General features: G+C 50.6%; 1 protein-coding gene across 1 annotated transcript in view; it reads left to right on the top strand.

The window, feature by feature from the left end:
• Fam207a (family with sequence similarity 207 member A) overlaps nt 1-22159 on the top strand; it is a 32895-nt gene extending 10736 nt beyond the window's left edge. Inside the window, exons 3-6 of the mRNA XM_005360245.2 lie at nt 4613-4681; nt 10688-10835; nt 18171-18239; nt 20528-22159. Coding sequence (XP_005360302.1) covers nt 4613-4681; nt 10688-10835; nt 18171-18239; nt 20528-20651 — 410 coding nt within the window. The 3' untranslated portion in view covers nt 20652-22159. The remainder of the gene's footprint in view (nt 1-4612; nt 4682-10687; nt 10836-18170; nt 18240-20527) is intronic.
• The last annotated feature ends 685 nt before the right edge of the window (nt 22160-22844 follow it).

Below are 22844 nucleotides of genomic sequence, written 5' to 3'. Positions count from 1 at the left end.
TTTTTTTGGTTTTTCGAGACAGGGTTTCCCTGGTGCCTGTCCCGGAACTAGCTCTTGTAGACCAGGCTGGCCTCGAACTCCCAGAGATCCACCTGCCTCTGCCTCCCGAGTGCTGGGATTAAAGGCGTGCGCCACCACAGCCCAGCCCCAGATGCCTTCTTGAGCCACTGCCTCTCTCCACAGTCTGGAAGCAGAGGGTGGTAAATGTTCAACTCACGTTCTCCTTTTCTGCAGTCTGGGACTCCAGCCCGTGGAACTGCCGGTACAACCTGTATTTAGGGTGGTTCTTCCTGCCTCGGTTAACCTCATCTAGATGATCCAGAGAGCCCCACATGAAGCCCTTCCTCCTTTTTAAAATTTATTATTGTTGTGATGCTGATGTGTGTACAGTGTGTGCATGTATATGCACATATGTGCAAGTATATGAGCCACCTCGTATGTTTGGAGGTCATATGACAGCTTGCAGGAGTTAACTCTTGCTGTCTGCTGTAGGACCCAGGTTTGAACTCGGATTTCAGGCTTGCACAGTGAGCACTTTCACCACCTGAGCTATTGAGCCACCTCCTTTTTAAACGGTCCCACCTCAGTCCACACTGACCTCGAACTCAGACCGTCTTCTTGCCTCGGGCTCTCCAGTGCTGCGCCTCTCAGCTGTTCTGTCCCAGAAGTGAAAAACTGCCCCTCTCCCTTGGTGCCGTGGGTACTGAGCAGCAGGAGGACCAGGAGGTGGCATCTCCGTCTCATGTTAGGAAGATACTGGTACAGGCTGACGTTGTTGCTGCTCGGCTCCTTCCTGTCTGTCCGGTCCTCTTGCTTTCAGCCCGGTCAGTGGTGATTGGTTTAGGTCTCAACTGCGTTGCAAGCTTTATTTTAAACATTTTGCTCATCCTTGAGGGTAAGCTGTAGAGGGAGTTCTGTAGTTGGGACTAGCCTGGCACCTGTTCCGAGTTCCGATTCTCTGGTAAGGAAGCTGGGACCGAGATGTCCTGCCCCTGTATGGCCATCACTGCTGTCACTCCGTCACTCCTCAGAAGTGCTTCTGGGCCCTGTTTACTTCCCGCAGAGTGTGACAGGCAGTCGTCAGGGAGAAGCCTAGAAGCAGCCGCACTCCAAAGCCCTGCTGTCCCGGCACAGCTAGGACTGAGCTGCTTTTCCTGTCACAGCGGCTCCCGGGAAGCTCTCTCTGTTTAGGCAGCAGCCACAGCTCATTCTGTTCCCTTCCAAGCAGCACAGGTCAGCTCATCATGGAGGCTGCCCATATGTGTCTGGTTGCTGCCTGTTCTGGGCCCGTCTTTCTGCCCACAGGGAGTAACCGTCAGCCTGTGCAGAGTCTAGTGAAGCAAGGACAAGCATCAGTGCCAAGGGCGGCGGGACCCCGAGGGCTGTGTCAGGACTTCAGCTTCTGCATGACCTCAGCATTCCAAACGCTTTGCATCTGCGAGAACAGCCTGTTCGGTTCTTTTTCTCTGGAGCCATGGAGGGCTAAGAGGGTCACATTCTAGCTAGCATTCTCGGTAGCCTGCTCCAGCATCCTGCGTTCTGTGTGGTGCTAGGCCTGTTAATGCTTGGTCCAGTCTCTGCTGACCTTGGGTGTTATTTTTACTTTAGAGTAATTGCAGAATTACAGAAAGTTGAAAGAATCATCCAGAGAGAATTGCTTCCTGCCTCCTGGGATGTCTTACCATTGGGCACATTGCCCCCTCACTGTACTAGGCTCATTTTTTCTTACCAGTTTCCCTGCACCCTAGATAACCCCCAAGTCCTACCCCAGCTTGACACCCCACATTTAGGTCTTGCTGTCACTCCTCTTGTGGTTTGACATTGCATCCAGTCATATGACACCTGCCTAGGTATGGTGCTAGGGCACACTGAAGTTCAGTAGAGTGCACTGGATGCTCCTTCATTAGACCAGCAGGAGGAGCAGTTACTGAGCCCCGGGCCCTCTTACCCCCTCTCCATAGCCCCATCTCAGACCACGCTGTGCAGCCCCAGCCCTTTCTTCTAGTGGGAAATGAGTAATTAGGGGTGGAGAGCTGAGAGCAGGTCAGCTCCAGGCTGGCAGCAGGGGCACGGGGCTCCAGCACTGCCTGTAACTGGGAAGGACCTGAGTCACCAGCTGCTGGGGCTCTGTGCCTGGTCCCTTCACGGAGGCTGAAGCAACTTAACAGGGTCTCCAGTTTCTCACGACAGGACTTGTCTCTTGTTTATCCTTAAACACAGCAGCTTCTCTCTTGTACTATTCGGGAACATCCACATGCACAAGATGTCAGGAGACCGTGTTTCCTACACATGGTCTTAGGCGCATGTGTCATCTCTGGGGAAGTCAGTTAAGGCCGAGGGCACGGACCATTCTTGTGTTGTTCTGGAGCAGCCTAGCAGCGAGATACCAGTGAACCGACCCCCTTCACCCTCCAGTCCTGGTGTTTCCATCAAGTGGGGTTCCAGGTTTACTTATAGACTTACACATCTCACCGAGAGGCCATGCCGCCCAGCTGCCTGAGGATGTGGGGCTCTGGAGGCCCAGTAACCAGTGTTTTGTTTGTTTTGCCTTCCATGCTTAGTTCTTATTCACTATAGGCAGGAGGTGCTGCACTGGCCGGGTGGTGACCCTAGCTGTCTCCGGCTGTCCTAAGAGTGGGCTGTGATCATTCTCAGAGAAGAGGAAGCCCTGCTGGCAGTGTTCTCATTGTTCTCGGTGCTTTCTGCTCACACAGCCTGATTGTCTCTGTTCCACAGTCAGCCAACTTCTGGGTAATTGGACGGCTCTAACTGATGTTACCACAGAGCATGCAATGGTGACCCTTGGTTTTCTCCTTTGAAAAATGGGGCCATGTCATCTGGTTCCTGGTAGAGATATAGCCTGTGTTCTTAAATGTCCCCAGGCAAATGAATATTCAGCCACAGAGAGGCTGTCTGCCTGCAGTGGTGTCTAGCAGGGACTGGGGACTTATGCAAGTCCTCTGCCTGGCTGGTTGCTCTTCATCATTTTTGAGAAGATGGTCTTGTCTGGCAGTACCACAGACCCAGTGGCTTAAATGTGTATTGTCTCAGTGGTTTTAGAGGCTAGAACTGCGAGACCCAGTTGTGACAGGGAAGCCTTGGTTCTCCTGGTCCTCCTTGGTTGGCAGATGGTGTCTTCCCTTTGAGTGCACCTGTCTCATGGTCGTCATAAGAATACCAGTCAGTAAGATCAGGGCCGTGACCTCATTTGTGAAGGGGACCTCATTCTATTTAAACTGCCTTTGTGTATGAACCCTGTGACTTTAAAAAATGATTTTGTTTGTTTCATTTTATTTTAGTATTTTGCCTGCATGTATGTGTAAGTGGAGACTGTTCTTTGGGTTCCCGGCCTCCCAGACCCAAATATTCACACAAAAACTATATTAATTGCAACACTGCTTGGCCAATAGTTTAGGTGTATTCCTAGCTAGCTCATATCTTGCATCTTAAATTAACCCATTTCTATTAATCTGTGTATCACCATGAGGCTGTGGCCTACTGGTAAGGTTTTCTGATGTCTTTCTTCTTGGGCTGCTACATGGTGTCTGTCTCCTTGACTCCGCCCTCTCTCTCTCTCTCTCTCTCTCTCTCTCTCTCTCTCTCTCTCTCTCTCTCTTCAGATTTCCCTGCCTAACATAACTCTGCTACGCCACTGGCCGAAACAGCTTATTCAGGAACTCGATGCAGCTGGTCGCAGTACACCCACGGTTGAGAGCAGAGAGGGATGAAGCGATGCAGGCATGCTAGTGCAGAGCTTGCCCTCTGCTTTCCTTTCCTTCAGTCTGGGGCTTAGCCCGTGCAACGGTGCCACCCGGATTCAGGGTACACCTTCCCTCCTCAATCCAATTAAGGACATTCCTTACAGGCCAACATGATCTGGACGGTTTCTCATTGAGACTACCTTCCCAGTGTGTCCAGTTGACATTCAGAACTACCCATCACTTCCTGTCTCCAAAGATAGTCATACTGCTTTTCCTTCTGAAGGAATGTTTTGAGACAAGGTCTTGCTTTGTAGCTGAGATTTACATTGTAACCCAAGCTGGCCTCAAATTTATGGCAGTTCTCTTCCCGCAGCCTCCTGAGTGTTAGGATTATAATAGGCATGAACTTCCATGCCTGGCCGCCTGCCATTCCATTCTAAAGAACCAAGAGTTAGTTAGCACTGCAGCACATGGACTTGGAACACAGTCCAGCTCTTACAGTAGGGATGTGCCAGCATACCATAGCGGGTTATCTGAGGCCAGGAGCACAAGGAGGAGAGGATAAAACCAGGCAGGCGAAGCTACCACCAGTAAAGACAGGGTGGAGAGCCAGAGACGAGAGGCTTGCAAGCTGGTGTTTGGTGATGGGCGGTCTCCGGGGGACTTTGTTTTCAGGTTTTCTGTCCTAATGCTGGCAAGCAAGGTGGAGGTATGTCATGCCTAGGACCTGGTTGACACCAAGGCAACCTCACGTTAACACAAATAGACTGGGGGCCCAGCCGAGCTTGGAGAGCCTTACGGGCATGATCACAGCCTGCTTGTTCTTGGCCTTAACCTCTGCAGGGATGGAGGGACCTGGGCGGAAAGACTCCGTCTGACCTCACTAATTACTCGTGTGCTCTCTCTCTCAGGTACAGAGCCAAAGACCATTTTGCCCAAGAAGGAAAAACTGAGGCTTCGCCACGAGCGATGGCTGCAGAGTAAGTTCCTATCGTCATCTTGTGAATTAGCCAAACTTGCCTTGTCCTCACAGACCCTGATGGGATCAAGGAGGAGCTCACCAGGAAGCCTTAGAGGCAGCACTCCCTGACTGATTTCACTCGGCCACATAGAGGGAGTCGGCAACAGGACAGCATGAGGTAGTTTGTCCCCAGAGTGAACATAGACCCACGGTGTGAGCCTCCTGCAACCTCCTTGCTTCCTCTTCTGTAGAATACCATCTTGAAAGTTGTTCTCTGTCCCTTTGGATACAAGGTCTGTTTGGGACGCCACGGTGAAAGCTTAACTATAGAGGTGACACGTACCTCTGGGGGGTCAAAAACCCCATAGAGGTCAGGCCTGCCTGTGGATCCTTCCAGGTCTGGCTGAGGATGGTGTCCTACTGTGCAGGCTGGCTTAACTCCTTGGGTAGGCAAAATTGACGTTGAACTCCTGGTCTCCATGCCTCTGCCATGCAGCTGAAGGTCTGCGGGAGTACAGCAGCTCGCCTGGCTTGTCTGGGGTTGGGTTTGGTCTCAGTCTCCGTCAGGCATCTGGAGCAGATAGAGCAGCTCTCCCTCGCTCCCTTCCTGTACTAGGTAGTTTTGTTTTCCATAATGTTGATTATGTGTGACTTTTCCTAAGTGTTTTCTTGTGTTTATTTGAAAATTGTAAAGAATGCTTTGTAAGTTATTTTTCTTAGCTGTTATCTTTTTAGTGTGATTCTGCCAATTTTGGGAGTTAATTTGGAACATTTTCATCTTTATATACTTGCATGTTTAAATATAACTTACCTTATTTTTTTCTTGAAAATAAGGTAATTCTCATTTTTTTCTTGAAAACTTTAAAGAAAAGGGTGTTTTTTGGAAGCAGTATTTATAGGAATTGGTCAATTTCCTTAGTGATTCCTAGCTTTTATTTTTTACTTTATAGATGGTTTTTAAAGAAATAGGCTGTCTCTTCACTTTCTCACAATTTCTAGCAAAAGGTTGTGCAGTGTATTCTCTGTGGAGCAGTAAATGCTGAGGCTTCAGCTGTGGGACCTGATCGGGTCTGAGGTGTGCTTCTTTGATGTGGAACTTTTCGTTCCTGGTGGTTGATCGATTTGATTGCTCATGATTTCTTCTAAAATAGTCTAATTTAATCAGATCTCAGACATTCTTCACAAAAGGCTGTGTGTTGCTTCTTCCTCCCTCTGTCCCCCTCCCCAATCCTTCCCAGTGCTGGGGCTTAAATGTAGGGTCTTTTTTATGCTAGACAGGTGTTCTACCACTGAGCTACATCTCCAACCCTGCTTTCTTATTAGATATCTTCTGTGTATGCCTGTTTGGTCCACATGTCTGCAGAGGTCAAAAGAAGGCATCAGATCTCCCGGAACTGGAGTTATAGTTGGTTGTGAGCTACATTGTGGGTGCTGGGAACTGAACCCGGGTCCTCAGATTCACTGCTGAGTTTGTCTTGTCGTTTGTGTTTGTGGTCTGCTGTTTCTGCTTAGATTCATTAAGAGGCTTCCTCTCTAGTCCAAGAATCCTGGCTACTAATCACTAGTCCTGTTGTCTTCTCTGCGCTGTTAGCTCCTGTCTGACTCCCTGGCCCCAAGTACAGTGGCAGCTGCGTCTTCAGTTAGCACCGTACTTCTTTATCTCACAACCGTTCATTGGTCCATTCCTGTCTACACTTCTGCATCTTCTCAGTGCTTTTCGAAACGAGTTAGGAGCATTTGTATACCTGCCCACAAATAGGTCTGGCTAGCGTTTAGCTTGTCTGTGGCCTTCTCTGTTCTCTTGTGAGGAGTGTGTTTACCTTGCACAACAGTGACTTCTGACAGCTGTGTCTGCTACCTGGCTGCCCAGGGTGAGGTGCCATGTCCCGTGTGTCTGTGGTCGGGTTTGCAGTTATCTCCCAGGAGTGCATCACTCCCATGCTCTGCCTTCCTGCCACGCTGCACTGCTCGCGGCAGTGGTCAACCCCATGGCTGAGGGACATCCCACTGTTCGTGTCCATCATTGCTGCCCTGTGGTGTTGATGGATGTCTGCCTTCCCATCTTGTCCGGGGTGAGTAAGGCTGTGTGAGCATTTGTTCCAGTCTTTCTGTGCAATGTTTTTAGTCCTCTTATGTAAATACTTAGGAATGGAATGTGGGTCATAGGGCAGGTGTATGTTTAGTTTTATAAGCAACTACCAGACATTCTTCTGAAGCAGCCGCTCATGTGCCCCCCTTGAGCAGCATGAGAGTTGTGGTGGCCCCACAGCCGTGCTGACCAGTCTTCAGTCATGGACCTGGACATGGGCTAACACTCGTGGACTGCTGGTCTTTGTTCTGTGGGAGAGTGCTGTCGCATGTTCATCTCCCTTGCAGTTCATCTTCAGTGAGGTTCATTTTTCTCAAGCTGCTCTGGGTTTTTATTATTGAGCTTGGGGGCTCTCTGTGTGTGCCGAGAACCTGCTGGCCTTTGTCATCTGTGTGTGCTGGGATCCGCTGGCTCTGGTCTTCTGTGCTGTACTGGGGACTGCTGACTGATCAGCTGTGTGGAGACCTGCTCGTCCTGGTGTGTGCGGTATTCCTTGCAGACTAGACTGTCTTGCCCATTTAGTATCCTAACATTTTTTTTTCTTTTTGAGGCAGGTTTTCTCTGTGGTCATGACTGTTTTGGTGCTCTCTCTGTAGACCAGGCTGGTCTTGAACTCAGAGATCTGCCTGCCTCTGCCTCCTGGGTGCTGGGACTAAAGGCATGTGCCACCACTGCCTGGCTTTTTTTTTTTAACTGCAAGAGTTTAATTTTAAAAATATCTAACTCATATTTCTTTTTCCACAGGGTTATAATGTGTTTTGTTTAGTTTAAGAAAGTCTTGCCTAGGTTGATCTCTGTGAGTTCTAGGTCAGCCCGTAGTGAGTTCCAGGACAACCAGGACTGTATAATAGACTCTGTGTCACAAACGAACCTCAAAGAGCATCTAACCTGAAGTCATGGAGATGCTTGTTTTGAAGGAGCTGGAGCCTAGCTAGTCCTTAGGTGTGGTTCCTTAGAAGTGGCGTCTGTCTGCTGTGAATTGGTGGGTCGCCACAGTCTGATGCAGACTGTCTTCATCTTTGGATTGTTGTTCTGAGAGTCATGTGGCTTTTCTCCATTCCGTGCTCTGCTGTGGCCCATGATCACCGTAGTTCAAGCAGGCCGACACAGGTCTCCTCTGTTCCTTTGTCTTAGCAGAAACAGGTCTCCTCTGTTCCTTTGTCTTAGGATGTTCTGGGTGTTCCTAGTGATCAGCATGGCCATTTAATTTTACTGTTCCTTTTTCCTTCTCTTTAAAGACAACAGCTTAGAGGGATTGTGACTGGGGTCGCATTGAGTCTGTTGGTCACCTTCAGGAGGGTTTGCCACCAGCACTGAATCAAGTCCAGGACCACGATATTCTCATCATTGCTCTTAGCATCTTGGGTTTGGCAGCTACACACACGAGGCTCTCTGGGACCTTTACCAATACCTCTCATGGCTACCACTGTGCGTAACTGTCCCAAACTTTACCTTTGTCCTGTCCCTCCCTCCCTCCCTTTTGCTCCACTTGGCCTGTTGACTTAACCTCCCCAGTGCCAGCCCCCTGAGGAATGGTCTCCCTCCCTGGAGTGCAGAAGCGGGGTCTGATGATGGCATGGCCCTTCACACTGTGGTCTCCTCAGACTCTCCTGCTTCCGGTGTCCTCCGGGACTACACTTCATGCTACCCACAGCCAACTCCCACTTGACGCGCCCATCTGAGGCTTAGCAACTCAGAAATTGCATCTCACAGCTGGGATTTCCTTCCCTGGATTCCGGCGATGTTGTGTCTGGGCTTTTGGTGGCTCTCTACTTAGAGTCTCAAGTAGTTCATCTTCCGGGCTAGGGAGTGAGGGGCAGCAGCAGGTGTGGCCACTTCTCCGTCTTCGTCTGGACTGTGCTCTGGACTCTATTCTTGTTTATTTTGAGGGTTAGTGGGACCCACTTTCTGCCTTCCTGCTTGTTCTGTTGCAATAATGTTACGTTTACTGTGAGATTTTCATATTTGGAGACAGGGTCTTGAATATCCTGGACTGTCCTGGAAACCATGAACTTCTTATCCTCCTGTCTCTGGCACTTGATGGTTTTGTTTTGTTTTGTTTGTTTAAGAATAGGATTTAGAGGCCGGGCAATGGTGGCGCACGCCTTTAATCCCAGCACTCGGGAGGCAGAGGCAGGCGGATCTCTGTGAGTTCGAGACCAGCCTGGTCTACAGAGCTAGTTCCAGGACAGGCTCCAGGCTCCAAAGCCACAGAGAAACCCTGTCTCGAAAAACCAAAAAAAAAAAATAGGATTTAGATTAGTTTCCCAGCTCAGTTTGGTTAAAGTCCAATTGTAATGTGGGGTAGGGATTGAGACTGGGCACGTCTGCCCTGACCCCCACCGTTTCCCTGCCGTTTCTTCTGCCTCTGTCACCCCCGCCTCACTGGTAGCAGCGAGCTGCCAGATGGGAGTGAGTGCCAGGAGACTGCGGTTGGCCCCATCTTGTTGAGCTCAGTAAGTAGAAAGCTTACTATCTTTGATCTGTTTATGGATTCATTGTATCTTTTACCATGAGTAGATAGTGAGTTTTACCACATCTCTTCTGGCACATCCAAGGACCAGGGTTTTTTCCTTTTAGCCGGCATTACCGTGGGTCGTTGTGGGTTTCAACAACTTCCAGATACCAAACTATCCCTGCATGCCCTGGGTTGCCCTGTTTGGGCATCTCTGGCTTGGATTTGCTTGTGTGTGTTTGAGCTCCATGTCTTTCTCAGCTTCGCTCTTTCTCTGGGTCTGCCAGGTGTGTGTGAGAGGGAGGCCCCTAGTGCTTCTTCCTTCTAGGGAAGTTCAGGCCCCAAACTTTGGCTCAGGGGAGAGGGACGGTGTGATGGGGTGCTAAGTGAATTGTTTGCTCTGTTCCAGCTAGCCTGAAAAAACCCCCACCAGATTGTCACTTTATAAATCTACCAAGTCTCTCAGGTTGCGTTGGGCAGAGGGTTTGGAGGACTGTCTTTGCCTCAGGATGAAGTGATAGCCCCTGCTGTATTGGGCCTGCCTGTATTGGTCAGGGTGGGCCTCTCTGACCTGCCTAGGGAGAGGCATCTTCCCAGCTGGAGTGGGTGGCAGAGGTGCCTGTACCTCGCTAAGGGAGAAGCTGCTAGCGGCCTCACTCCTCTGTTAGGGCCACCACGTGTTTGAAGTGTCTGACTAAAGGGCCTTGTGTTGCTATGCCACCCAGAGAGAGTGGGGCTTTGTCCCAGAACTGCATACACCCACAGCCACCTGCGGTAAATAGCAAGTTTAAGCACTTGTCGTATTAGCAATTTGGAATTAAATCCATCTTTTGAAGAAAATCCAATCCCAAGGCTGTGCCCTGCAGTGAACTTTCTCTTCCATTAGTGCTGTGCATGCCACCTGGCCACCCACTCTGCTCCCTGCTGTTCCCTGTGGCTGTCAATTCCTCCCCATGACCATTGTCCCCATCTTGGAGTCTCAAGGAAGTGCCACATGGTTCTAGATTGCCCAGGATAAAAAGGATATTGTGTTTTCTCAGTAAGAGACCTAAGGAAATGTAGCCCCTGTGTCTGTACCTACATCCTTCACTGCAACCCCCGCCCCCCACCGTGTCTGCACTGCAGACACTTGTGTCTGTGTGCCCAGACCCTGCACTGTAGGTCCCCTCAGCCCTGTGTCTGTGTGCCCGGGCCCTGCACTGTACCCCTTACAGTGGGGGGAAGTCCCCTGTGCTACAGCTCCAAGCTCAAGTCAGCCCTGTAATTAAAGTGTGCCTCTGTGGTTAAGAAGAAAAAAATAACTCAGAGCTGCCCCCCCCCCCAGTCTTTAGGGGCGCAGAGCACGTGACAGGGGGAAACAACACTCAGCTCTGTGGGAACAAGCAGGCCCCAGGGTGCAGTGGGTGCCTTGGCATTGGTGGCCTCTGGGAGGGGGCGCTGGGGAATGGGTTTAATTTGCATGTTCTCCTGTCTCTCCCCAGAAATTGAAGCCATCAAACTGGCTGAGCGGAAGCTCAAGGAGGAGCGAAGACGCAAGGCCATGGTGGTGGTGGGTGACCTGCACCCCCTGAGGGATGCCCTGCCTGAGCTGCAGGAACTGGAGGCCAGTCGACGGCAGCAAACGAGAAGGTGAGTGTCTGGTACTGGCCATCTCTTCCAGAGCTGTGGTCAGCCCTGGATCCCCACAGCCCTGGGTTCAGAGGGAAGGGAAGGATCGATAGCCGTCTTTGAAGGCTCCCATCTCTGCAAGGTGAGTGAGTCAGCACTCAAGCCCCATGGGACCCGCAGAGCCTCAGCCTTGGCTGTTATGAAAGGCGCACCCAGACTTACCCTGGTGGCAGCCTGGCTAGCCCACCAGTGTGTTCCCTCGGCCTTCTTCCCACTGGCCTTAGTGTCCAGCCTATGTATGCACATGTCCATTAACCTTCCTGCGCCCCTTGCAGACAGCTCTGACATCTCGTTCTCAGTCCTTCACCTGCCACCTGCCTGTGTTCCTCCGTCCCCTGATCCCCACTAAGGGTGAGTGTCTGTACGTGGGCACTCTGTGGGGAGACCTCGGTGAGTGGGCATGGAGCCTACCCAGCCCTAAGCGTGTCTAACTTGTTTGCACAGTGAAAGGATGAAGAATGGGCACAGGGCAAGGGGCACTCAAAAGTGCAGAGCTGCACTCATGGGCAGGCGGAGCAGCTTCAGGGCTCTCTGCTCTCATCCTTGCTGGGCTTTCAGTGTTTCTTTGTCGTTACTGGTTTTTGTTTTTTTATCATTCATGCATTCATTTGCTTATTTATTTATTTGAGGGTTTGTAACTCATCGTACAACTATGACCAACCTTGAACTTAATGCTGTCCTCCTACCTCTGCCTTCCAATGATGGGATTGCAGATGTGAGCCACCAGAGGCTTGTTACTGCTTATTTTACCTCCTAAAAACAATCCTCTCTCCTACTGCATTTTCATCTGGGAATAAAGCAGAGGTTATGTGCACTTCATCTGTGAACCCTCATCCTTATCGTGGGGCAGGTGGATGGCATGCTGTGAAGTCAAATGGCCAAGGGGTGGCTTCCCAAGATGGAACACCCATTCTGCTCAAGCCAGATTCTGCGCTGACACAAGGTCAAGACTCGAGCTGAACAGAGCCAGCGATGCAGATTCCATTCCTGGTTCTTAAGCAAAAAATGTGACCCTGGTCAAGGGTCCCTTCCCTCTTTATAGTTTCTCATCTGAAAAATGTGCTTGGGGCTCCGAGAATGGGGAGAGCTGCATAAACAGCCCGCTCTACCAGCCCAGGGAGGAGCGTGTTGGGGCTGTGTGCCTGCTCAGGGCTGCTTCAGCTGTGATGGTAGAAGGTTCCCATCTTGTCCCAGCCCCGAGTGCTTTGCTCACACACTAACTTTAAAGCAGTAATTAGGGGATTGAGGAAACATCTCAGCCTGTCGAGTCCTTGCTGTGCACTGTTGGTGGCCTGAGTTTGGATCTCCAGCACCCATGTCAAAATCCAGACATGGCTCTGTAACCCCGGTGCCACGTAGGTGGAGACAGTAAGATTTCCGGAGCTCATTGGCCGGTCGAATTAGCCAAATTGATAAGCTCCAAGTAAAACGAGGTAGAGCTATTGAGGAAGATGCTGGCCGTTGATCTCTGGCCTTCACATGTGCACACACATGTGCATACCTATGTGAGCACACCTATGTGAATGCACACCACAAAAGGAAATAGTAGTTTACTGGAGGGAACTTGACATGTGGTCCTCCTGCTTCCTCAGACTCCTCTGGCTGTGAGCTTTTCATACTGAGGCAGACATTTGGAAGAGCTGGGAGGAAGGGGGAGGTTGAGACAGGGTTTCTTTGTGCAGCACTGGCTGTCCTAGAACTCGCTCTTAGACAAGGCTGGCCTCTAAATGATCTACCTACCTGTGCCTCCTGAATTCTGAGATTAAAGTCGTGCGCTACCAGCACCCAGTGAGTTGAGCCTTTTTCACCATCCCCAGCCCATGTTTTCTACCCCAGGTAGAGAAGACCTGGGTTGTCAGGAGGAAGCTTATGCAGACTGAGGCCTTCTTCATGTCATTATCCATCCACTCATTGCCAGCCTAACTCATCACTGAAGCGCCCAGAGGAGGTGTTTCCCAGGACGCTCATGTGCTGGACTCTGTGCCTTTGGGTAGGGCGTGGCCACGCTGGGCCCAGGGTGGGGAGCTGTGCTCCCTCTTCTTAAGGGCAGGGTCTGCGGAGTCTTGGATTCTACTGCAGAGGCATCTCTCCTCTTCCCTGAGGATTTCCCCATCATTGGTTTATGTTCTTGAGGACTCATGTTCTGGGCTATCATCCAACACCACTTCCTTTAAACTGCAATTGTTTCAGCAGAGGCCACCGGCATTTCTTTCAGTAGCTCCCTGATGGCTCTGGTCTGCCCATCTGTGGGGTGGGTGTGTCTGAGGGCTTATTCACCTGATGTCAACAGATGCTGGGAGCTCTCCTTGGGCATCTTCTGCCTGGTCCGGGTACCAGGCGTTTCTCCAGGGAGCCTGGTTCCTTGCCTTGGAGAATGATGCCAGACAGCAGGATCACCCCAGAGTCTGACTTCCGACAGAGCAGACGCTCCAGTGCACACGCCAGCCCGAGCATGTGTACTTGGAGTTAGGAGAGCATTGCAAAACTGTCCTCACTGTAGCAACTAAGAGCATGCACTCCACTGTGGTGGTTCGGGAAGTATTCAGTGGTCTCAAAGAGAGCTGTCACAGCATAGCCATGGTTTTACAGTAAAGGGAAGAGACACACAGCAGAACATGGGGAGTCCCAGAGGCAGAGCTAAAGTCAGGGTGGGAGGCTCATCCAGCACTGAGGACTGCAGCTGGGGATGTTTACATGCCAGTGTCTCTGCCTTTGGCCACCCTTCTCCATACCTGCACCCTGCCAGCCCCTTGGCCTCCTAATGCCTAACTGGCCTTGTCCAGGGCAGTGTTTTTCACAGTGGGAGGAAAGGTGCTATGTCTGATGACCACACCTTCTGCCCTCCACAGTCACATCCCCCTCATGTCCTAGGCTCAAAGGGACTTCCTGTGGGACAGTCCTGTGACCTTCTCCCATACCATGGGATCTACTGCAAGTCCATGGTATGGCCTAGTACTGTTGCGTGTCAGAATGGCCTAAGGGTCTTCACAATACCCTCCAGGTATCCCCTGTAGTAGCTTCTCTCTCTCTGGAGCTAGACTGGAAGGTCACAATACCCTCCAGGGGTACCCCCTGTAGTAGCTTCTCTCTCCTGGAGCTAGACTGGAGGATCACAGTATACTCCAGGTACCCCCTGTAGTGCCTCTCTCTCTCCTGGAGCTTGGCTGGAGGATCACAATACCCTCCAGGTACCCCCTGTAGTGGCTGCTCTCTCCTGGAGCTTGGCTGGAGGGTCTACAGGATTCCTGAGGTAGACTGTTGTTGTAGGAAGCCACTAGTTAGTTCCTGGCTGCTCAGCCCCGAAATAATCACACAAAACTATATTAATTAAAACACTATTTGGCCCATTAGCTCTAGCTTATTGGATTAACTCTTATATTAATTTAACCATTTCTATTAATCTGTATATCACCACAAAGTTGTGGCCTACCAGCAAAATTTCAGCACGTCTGTCTCTGGCAGCTCCATGGCATCTGTCTGACTCTGCCCTTCTTTCTCCCAGCATTCAGTTCAGTCCTCCCTGCCTACCTAAGTTCTGCCCTATCAACAGGCCAAGGCAGTTTCTTTATTTATTAATGGTAATCACAGCACACAGAGGGGACTCCCACATCATCTCCCTTTTTCTGTTTAAATAAAAATGAAGGTTTTAACTTTAACATAGTAAAATTACATATAACAAAACAGGTATCAAGCAAGAATTACAGTTACAATATTATATCTATCTATTCTTCAACTTCATCAAAGACTCCAGAAGGATATAATATTACCTAAGTTAACAGGAAGTGCATTGCAATCAACTTCCAACATTCTAGAATTGACAGAGACATCTTACTACCTGGACAGTCACTATAGACTGTGCTATTATCCGCCAACCTACTTATGAGAGACGAAATTCTCTAGAATAGGCTGGCCACGGTGGCACACATCTTTAATCTCAGCACTCTGGAGGCAGAGACAGGTAGATATATGAGTTTGAAGCCAGTCTGGTCTACAGATCACGTTCTGTACATTCAGAGCTACACAGAGAACCCCTGGAACTCTTGTCTTAAAAGACAAAAACAATAAAAGGAAAGGAAATCTCTATGACAGGGCTTATGCTTTTTCTATTCATGCCTCTTCACACCTGAGAATACTTTTTTTCTCTTTCTTTCTTTTTTTGGAGACAGGGTCTCTGGCAGGCCTGGAACTCACTTTATAGACCGGGCTGACCTCGAACTCAGAGGTCTTTTGGCCTCCGCCTCCCACGTCCTGACATTAAAGATGTGTGCCATTATGCCCGGCTCCTGGGAAGGTTTATAAGGTAGCTGTACAAATCAACCACTGACAGAATAAATCATAAATAAAAAATTTATTTTAGGACAATCCTGTAGGATATATATATATATAAAATTTTACCTTTATTAAAGATGAAAGCATATTTGTATACTGATGAGATGATTATGCTTGTTTACCATGAATCAAATCTTGGGCTGAAGAGATGGGTCAGTGATCAAGAGTGCTTATTGCTTTTGCAGAATACCTGGTTCAGTTCCCAGCACCCACGCTGAGTGGCTCACGGCCATCTGTAACTCTGGCTCTAGGGGCTCCTCTGCCCTCTTCTGGCCTCTGTGGGCACCTGTACTCCTGGCATCCACTCACAGACATATACATGCACACATAAGTAAAAATAAAAACAAATCTTTTTTAAAAAACAATAAATCCTGACTGTACATTTGATTTTTAAGGATGTAGAGTATCTATGTCCTTATGTCAGAGACAGCCCCTATTCCCACTGTTGAGAGTCCCAGAAGAGGGCCAAGCTACACAACTGTAACACATGCAAAGGGCCCGGGTCAGTCTCACACAGGCTCCCTGGCTATCGGTTCAGTCTCCCTGAGCACCTAAGACCAGGTGAGTTGATTCTGTGAGTTGTCTTGTGATGTTCTTGATCCTCCAATCCTTAGTCCCCATCTTCCGCAGGATTCCCCAGACTCTTCCTGGTGTTTGCTGTGATCTGCATCTGTTCGCATCAGTTGTTTGATGTTTGGTCACAGGAGATGGCCAGTTCAGGCTACATATCATCTATTGCTAGGAGTCTTAGCTGCGGTCATCCTTGTGGATTCCTGGGAGGTTCCCTTATGCCAGGTTTTTACCTGGCCTCAAGATACCCTCCTCCTTTCCAGTAGTCTGTTCCAGTACTTTTCCCCCTCTGTAACCCCCTCCAACCTGATCGCTCATGTTCCCATCCCTGCTCACCCTTAGTTCACTCAAAAAAATTTCCTCTTCCCAGGGAGATTCACGGGTCCTCCCTTGGACCCTCTCTGGGGCTGTGGATTATGGTATAGTTATCCTTTATTTTATAGCTGCTGTCCACTTGTGAGTGAGGATATGCCACACTTGTCTTTCTTGGTCTGGGCTATGTTACTCAGGATGATTTTTTTTCTAGTTCTATTCATTTGCCTTCAAATTTCCTGTTTGTTTTTTTTTTTTCAGCTGAGAATTACTCCATGTGTAAATGTGCCACATTTTCTTTATCCTTTCCTTGGTTGAGGGACATCTAGGTTGTGAAACAGAAATTTTTAAATCAAGGATTCTATAAATGCAGCACAGAGACACCCTGACTTGATACTGACAGGGACACATTACAAGCCTTTGTTTCCCCAGCTGACCACGATGCTTCTCTGAGAGCCAGAAACCTTACATTGCCACTGCTCTCGTGTGTTAACAGCCTTATTCCGAGCTGACAGGTCAGCCACTGCTGGTTGGCACTGCATGCTGGGAGCATTCAGGACCAAGGCTGCAGTAAAGGTGCATGATGCAACTCAGGCAAACTCTGCCAAAAACATCCTGGATTCATTTTGCCTTTGGTTCTGAATCTATTTTTAGCTGTTGTATGTTTGGAGATTTACTAGTTTTAAATTTTTCAGTTATGAAACACCATATGGGGCTGTGCTCTAGGAAGTCCCCCGTCTGTCTGTGGAAGAACTTCACAGGGTTAGTTAGGCTGTGTTCTAGGAAGTCCCCCGTCTATCTGTCTGTGGAAGAACTTCATAGGGTTAGTTAGGCTGTGTTCTTGCTCCCAGTGTCTGAGTTCAGGATCACTCTGCCTCTGCATAGAGGTCTATGAGACCTGGGCTGCAGCCACCGTCCTCAGAGAAGCCCCAGACTGCATTTTTACAGCCAGTATGAGGGAGCTCCCTAGCTAGGTCACCTGAGCCAGTGTTTCTGTCCGGGCTGGCTGGAGGCCTTGGCCTCCACTTCTTAGGTATATCTTCTCATACCATGGTGGATTCTGGGGCCTCTGGGAGGACTAACAAACAGGCATGAGGTCACCATCCTAACCGACTAGGGACCAGAGACCAGGATGTGAGGAGCCCCGAGAAGACAGAAGTGTTGTGCATTCATATTTGAAAAGGAGCTTGACTAGGAGCTCAGGTCTGCTGCTCCGGAGTCTAGATTAGATATTGGTCCAGGGCACGGTGCTTTTTGCCCTCCCTCTGCTGCCTCCCGCCCAGGGCTTCTCCCGCCCAGGACCTCACTCGCTCAACATGGCATCTCTGAAATCATCTTGTCAGGTGGTGGGCTCTGGGATTGTCCTCTCTGCCATTGCTGGGCAGAGATTCCAAAGACTGAATCCATCCCGGGGACCTGCAAGAATGCTCCTGGCATGGCTGGAGCCATCAGAGTCGACCTTAGGAGATTGCTGCCTGGCACTGAGCCCCAGACTCGCAGACTAACCCCCCATGTCAGACCCAGTGTGGTGGCTCAGAAGACCCCAAGAATCTCTTCAGGGTACCCTCGTCTGGTGGTCAGCAGGCAAAACTCTCTTGGCCCAGAAAGTCCCTCAGTGCACTTCAACATCAGTGGGGCAGGCACGGGGTTTGTGTCTGGCTCCTAAGGTCACGTTGGAATGGCAGTTGTCGCAGACCTCTGGTAGCAGAGCTCTCTCTTCTCTCATCAGAAGTGAGGGGACAGATGTCAGGTACCTGTGTCTTGTCAGGAAGTGCGATGTGTTTTTAAGGGTAGTGGAGTAAAGGGCCCAGGGCAGGCTGTTGCCTAGAAGGCACCTGCATTCAGGATGGGCAGTGGCAGACTCAGGGTACAGATGTGATGTGTTTTCCTAGGGTGATGTCTTTCTGTATCACACGGGAACCTTAGAGAGTAAGACAAGACTTTGGATACTGTGGTTGTCAACTCTAGTTATGGGACCCAGGTGCCACAGCTCATCTAGATCCACAGCCAGTGTGCAGGGGAGCCACAGAGACAGATTTCCTAGTGAAATGTGGTTCAGACTGACTTTATTCTCTGTGTCCACAGGAGGGTGACCAGCAAGCCCAGGCCAGTGGAGCTTAGCCGGATGAGTACAGCCCAGAGACAGCAGCTCCTGTGAGTACAACCCTACCCACCTTCTTCCTGATCTCCTCATCTACACCCCAGCCACCTCACCCTGAGCCTCTAACCCTCTTCTCTGTCCTGGTTTGGCTTCTGATTCCAGATGGGAGACATTGCTGGGACCAAGAACTTTGCTGTCCTGTAGTAGGCCTTGGGCGCCCATCTGGAACGCTTCCAGGGAGTGATGACAGCTTCTGTGTATGAGCTTTCCCTTCCCTGAGCCTCTGGAATGGTGGCTCGGACACGTGCTTACCGTGGGTTAGACACACACAATCCCATACCTTGTCCCATTGGCGGTATTGTCCTGTTGGCTGACTGACATTGTACTAAGATGTGAGCGTGGCCAGGAGATTCTTGGCTCGTTTTTTAGCCTCTGCAGACTTGGCTGCAGTGGTGTGCTGGCTTTAGGGGAATCTGAGGCAGCCTGAATCTCACACCCACATATTTTTTTTTTTTTGTTTATTTGTTGTTTTTGCTTCCAAAATGATGGGTTTTTTTTTTCCTTGTCTATGTATAGAACCTCTGTTATTCAGTAGTGTTGAGTGCTCTGTGTCAATTTTTCCCGAAGCTCTTCATTCTTCATGTCCTTTCATTGTGTAGGTTAAAGCCTTTTTTTTTTTTTTTTTGGTTTTTTGAGACAGGGTTTCTCTGTTTTGGAGCCTGTCCTGGAACTAGCTCTTGTAGACCAGGCTGGTCTCGAACTCACTAAGATCCGCATGCCTCTGCCTCCCAAGTGCTGGGATTAAAGGCGTGCGCCACCACCTCCCGGCTGTTTTTTTTTTTTAAATCAAGACAGGATTTCTTTGTAGTTTTGGAGCATGTCCTGGAACTAGCCCTTGTAGACCAGGCTGGCCTCGACCTCACAGAGATCTGCCTGCCTCTGCCTCCCGAGTACTGTAATAAAGGTGTGTGCCACCACTGCCCTGCTCATGTTTTTGAGATAGTTCTTACTAAGTTACCCAGGCTGGTCTTGAACTTGCTCTCTCTGACCAAGGCAGGCCTTGAAGTTGCTGTCCTCTTGTGCCCGCCTTCTGAGCAGCTAGCGTTCCAGGCCCAGGCAGTAGGCCCAGCTAGCCTCATTCCTGTCCTGCAGACTGATTCGCAGTCCTCAGCCTCAGAGCACCATCGTGCCTTCAGGCTTCCCCATCTCTCCGCCACACCTCTCAATCTGTCTTCCTTGGCTCCTTGCAGACCTCTGTGTGTCTTTCTCAGCAGCTTTGTCTGAGGGCAGCTAGTGCAAACAGTTCTGCTGAGTGAGCATCCACCTTACTGCTCTCTGGCAGTTGCTCTTCCCGGAGCCTCTCCTATAGCCCAGCCTGGACCAGGGCAGCTCCCTCTGCACCATGGCTGGGATGAACAGTAGCTCTACCTGCTGGAAGGGGCCTTGTCCCCACAGCTTCTTCTGTTGCTGTGAAGAGCCACCATGACCAAGGTGACTCATGAAAGAAAGCTTCTAACTGGGGGCTGGCTTGCAGTTTTCTAGGCTTAGTCCATGCTCCTCAGGGTGGGAAGCAGACAGGCATGGTGCTGGGACAGCAGCAGAGAGCTTTACAGGAAAAGAAACTGGGCCTGGTGTGGACTTTGAAACCTCAAAGCCTACCCCCAGTGACACACCTCCTCCAGCAAGGCCACAGCTCCTGATCTTTCCCAGATAGTTCCACCAAAAATTCAAACACGAGCCTCTGGGGCCATTATCAGTCAAACCACCACACCTTTGTTGACTGACATCACATTCAGAAGCAACACAGGCTGGTGGCTTGTGTCTCCAGGTTCTGCTGCAGGTGACTGCTAGGCGAGAGAAAGGACGAGAGAACCTGGCAGCCAGAAAGGACGAGAGAACCTGGCAGCCAAGGCTCTGGCGTATCTAAGAGGTCAGGGTCATGAAGGAAGCTGGGCCCCGGAGTTGCCTGTGCGCATCGCTGTGTCACTGCCCCATGGCTCAGCGCTCTCCAGTGCACATCTATTTTGGGATTATTTGGGGGGAAAGGCACCTCTTATATAAGGCTGTCTTCAGGGCACGTGAGCTGCCTCTGCTCCCCACTTGTCAGCTCCTGCCTTGGCAGCAGCCCCTAGCACATTCCTCTTAGACCTACTGGTAAGGTGACCCCATCCGTGGTTGATGTGCACTCAGCAGCCCCTGTGCCTTTGCCCTGTGGCCCTGTATGCGCTTTGTGCTTCTTCTGGGCCCCTGCTGTCTGCTCTAGTCTTAGGCTCGGGCCTGTCGCGTGGGTCCTGAGAGTTCTTGTTCTTCCTGTGCTAACCTCTGCTTTCCATTCTTTCAGTGAGGAAGAAAGGACCCGGTTTCGGGAGCTGCTGGCCAGTCCATCCTACAGAGCCAGTCCCCTGCTGGCCATCGGGCGGCAGCTGGCCCACCAGATGCAGCTGGAAGGTGGCGACCAGCTCTAACCAGGACAGTGTGTGCTGTGAGATCCGGGGACTCATGTGGGTAGAGGTGCCAGCAGCTCTTGAATTCTGTCCTGTATCTACGTGGCCGCCTGATCAGTCTTGAGACCTAGGAAGGGGAAGGAAGAGCTGCTGGACAAATAAAGTGACCTGTGGTCTGGAGCCTTCTGTGGCCTGTGCTTCCATGGCCTAGAGCCTTCCATGGCCTAGAGCCTTCTGTGGCCTGGAGCCTTCTGTGGCCTGTCCTTCCGTAGCCTGGAGCCTTCTGTGGCTTCACCTCCCACTGAGAACCAGCCAATCCTGGATTTCCGGCACTGACCTGACTCTGGGACAGCTGTCCTGGGTATCTGCAGAACAAGCCCAGGGTCCCCCACTAGTGGTGGTGGCGGGGAAGTTGGGTGATTGCTCATGTGTAGATTTGCAGGGGCTTCACCAGTGTGAGACCTTGGCACTCCTCCCCAACAGGGCAGCCCAGCTGGCCACCTTGCTCCTCACATCGTCTGCCTTCGCCCAGGCCACACCTTTTTGTGGCCCAAGATCCTCGCTGCCTTTTACTACAATGAACAGTGAGGACCAGCAGCCGTGGAGCCTGGGCAGAGCAGATGAGGACCCCAGTCCTGGTATGGACATCATAGGGCCTTGGTGAATGGAAGTAGGTAAGAGAGAATAAATCTAAACTGGGTGTGGCAGAGTCAGACAGAACTCTGAGTTCAAGGCCAGCAAGGTACACAGAGCAAGTTCCAGAACAGTCAGGGCTGCACTCTCTCAAAAACAAACAAATTAATTAATTAAAAAAAAAAAAAAAAAGCGTGGCCAGGCCTGGTCACAGACTCAAGTTCCTTTCATCAAAGGCCATTTCCCATTTCAGCCATCCGCTGAGACCCTGGAGCTGCCTTGCTGCTGGGGACTAGGGACTCCTGAAGAGAAACCTTGTGTGCCTTAACCTGCCAGCGGTGCAAGTGCTGTTCTGTGTGGCTGGTACCACTTACATGGTTTCATGTCTAAACGCTCTGCGTACTGAGGTTCTGGGATACGACTTGAAGTGACCCCAGTCTGGCCATGGTTGCTAATGCATTTTCACGATGCCTACTACAATAACCTAGGGCCACCCTTCAGGGTCCTACCTGGGAGAGCATTCCACAGGCCAACTTCATGTATAGGACCGTTGCAGCAGGTCAGGGTCAGTCCAGCAGAGGACACATGCATGGACTGAGCAGGAGAGAAGTCAAGCAGATCACTGGGACTGCCTCAGAATCGCTGCAAAGGAGTGGCCCGAGGTGACGGTGTGTGAGAGCAGAGTGGCACTCAGCTGGCCAGAGACTGAACACTGAGCAGGTAGGGGTTTGTCGGCTGTGGTTACCCTATTTTACTTCAGGCAAAGCATGTGCTCTCGTATGGATGGACGCAGAAGGCAGATCCCAAGAAAGTGGTTCTCTGCGTGGTGATGGGAGTTTGCTGTTTTTGTATCTCCTAATCTGTATAGAACGAATTACATGGCAATACATTTCTGTGAAAACAAACAGTTCCCTGGTTTTCTTGCTGATTTGAAAGTGACATAGCAGATGAAATGACCCTGAGGGACAGCGGTGCCTTAGCCCCTGAGGTGGAGCCTGGCTTCTCCAGCTACACTCAACTTAGGATACCCCGGCCACCAAGGTAGGGTCAGGGTAGTTGGACAGTGGGGGCAGGAGGCAGCCGGAGGCAGCTGGAGTACATCTCTGAAGGTGATTTTGTGCTAAGCAGGTACAGGCGGCTGTGGGGATGCTACCGTGACTGTCCCCAGAGACCCTCTGTTGAAGCTGGTGGCTGTATTGGGAGGAAGCGGGGCCCCGTGAATCTAGATCCTTCTGAGTGTAACCTTGTACACTGTGCATTGTGCATTGGGACCCTCTTGGATTTTCAGTCACACAAACTGAGCAGGCCTGCTGTGACTTCACCACCATTAGGACAAGCCACCACGGACAGACCTTTCCTCGTAAGTCCATTCTCAGGTACTTTGTCAGCAAAACATGCCCAGCACAGGAAGAAAAGTCGGTGGCCCCAGAGTAAGGGACTCCCAACTAAGCAGTATCCCCTTGAGCCCAGACCCTGGTCATGGGGTTTCCTCTGTCCTAAGCAGGACTGGACCTGCCTGCCCCATCCTTACTAGGGTGTGTATGGTAGTTGGGAGGGAGGCCGTCATAGGTCCTGGTGATT

This window comes from Microtus ochrogaster, linkage group LG2, assembly GCF_000317375.1.
Source record: "Microtus ochrogaster isolate Prairie Vole_2 linkage group LG2, MicOch1.0, whole genome shotgun sequence".
NCBI lineage: Eukaryota > Metazoa > Chordata > Mammalia > Rodentia > Cricetidae > Microtus > Microtus ochrogaster.
The sequence above is the reverse complement of the archived record's forward strand: the minus strand, read 5'-3'. Positions and strand labels throughout refer to the sequence as shown.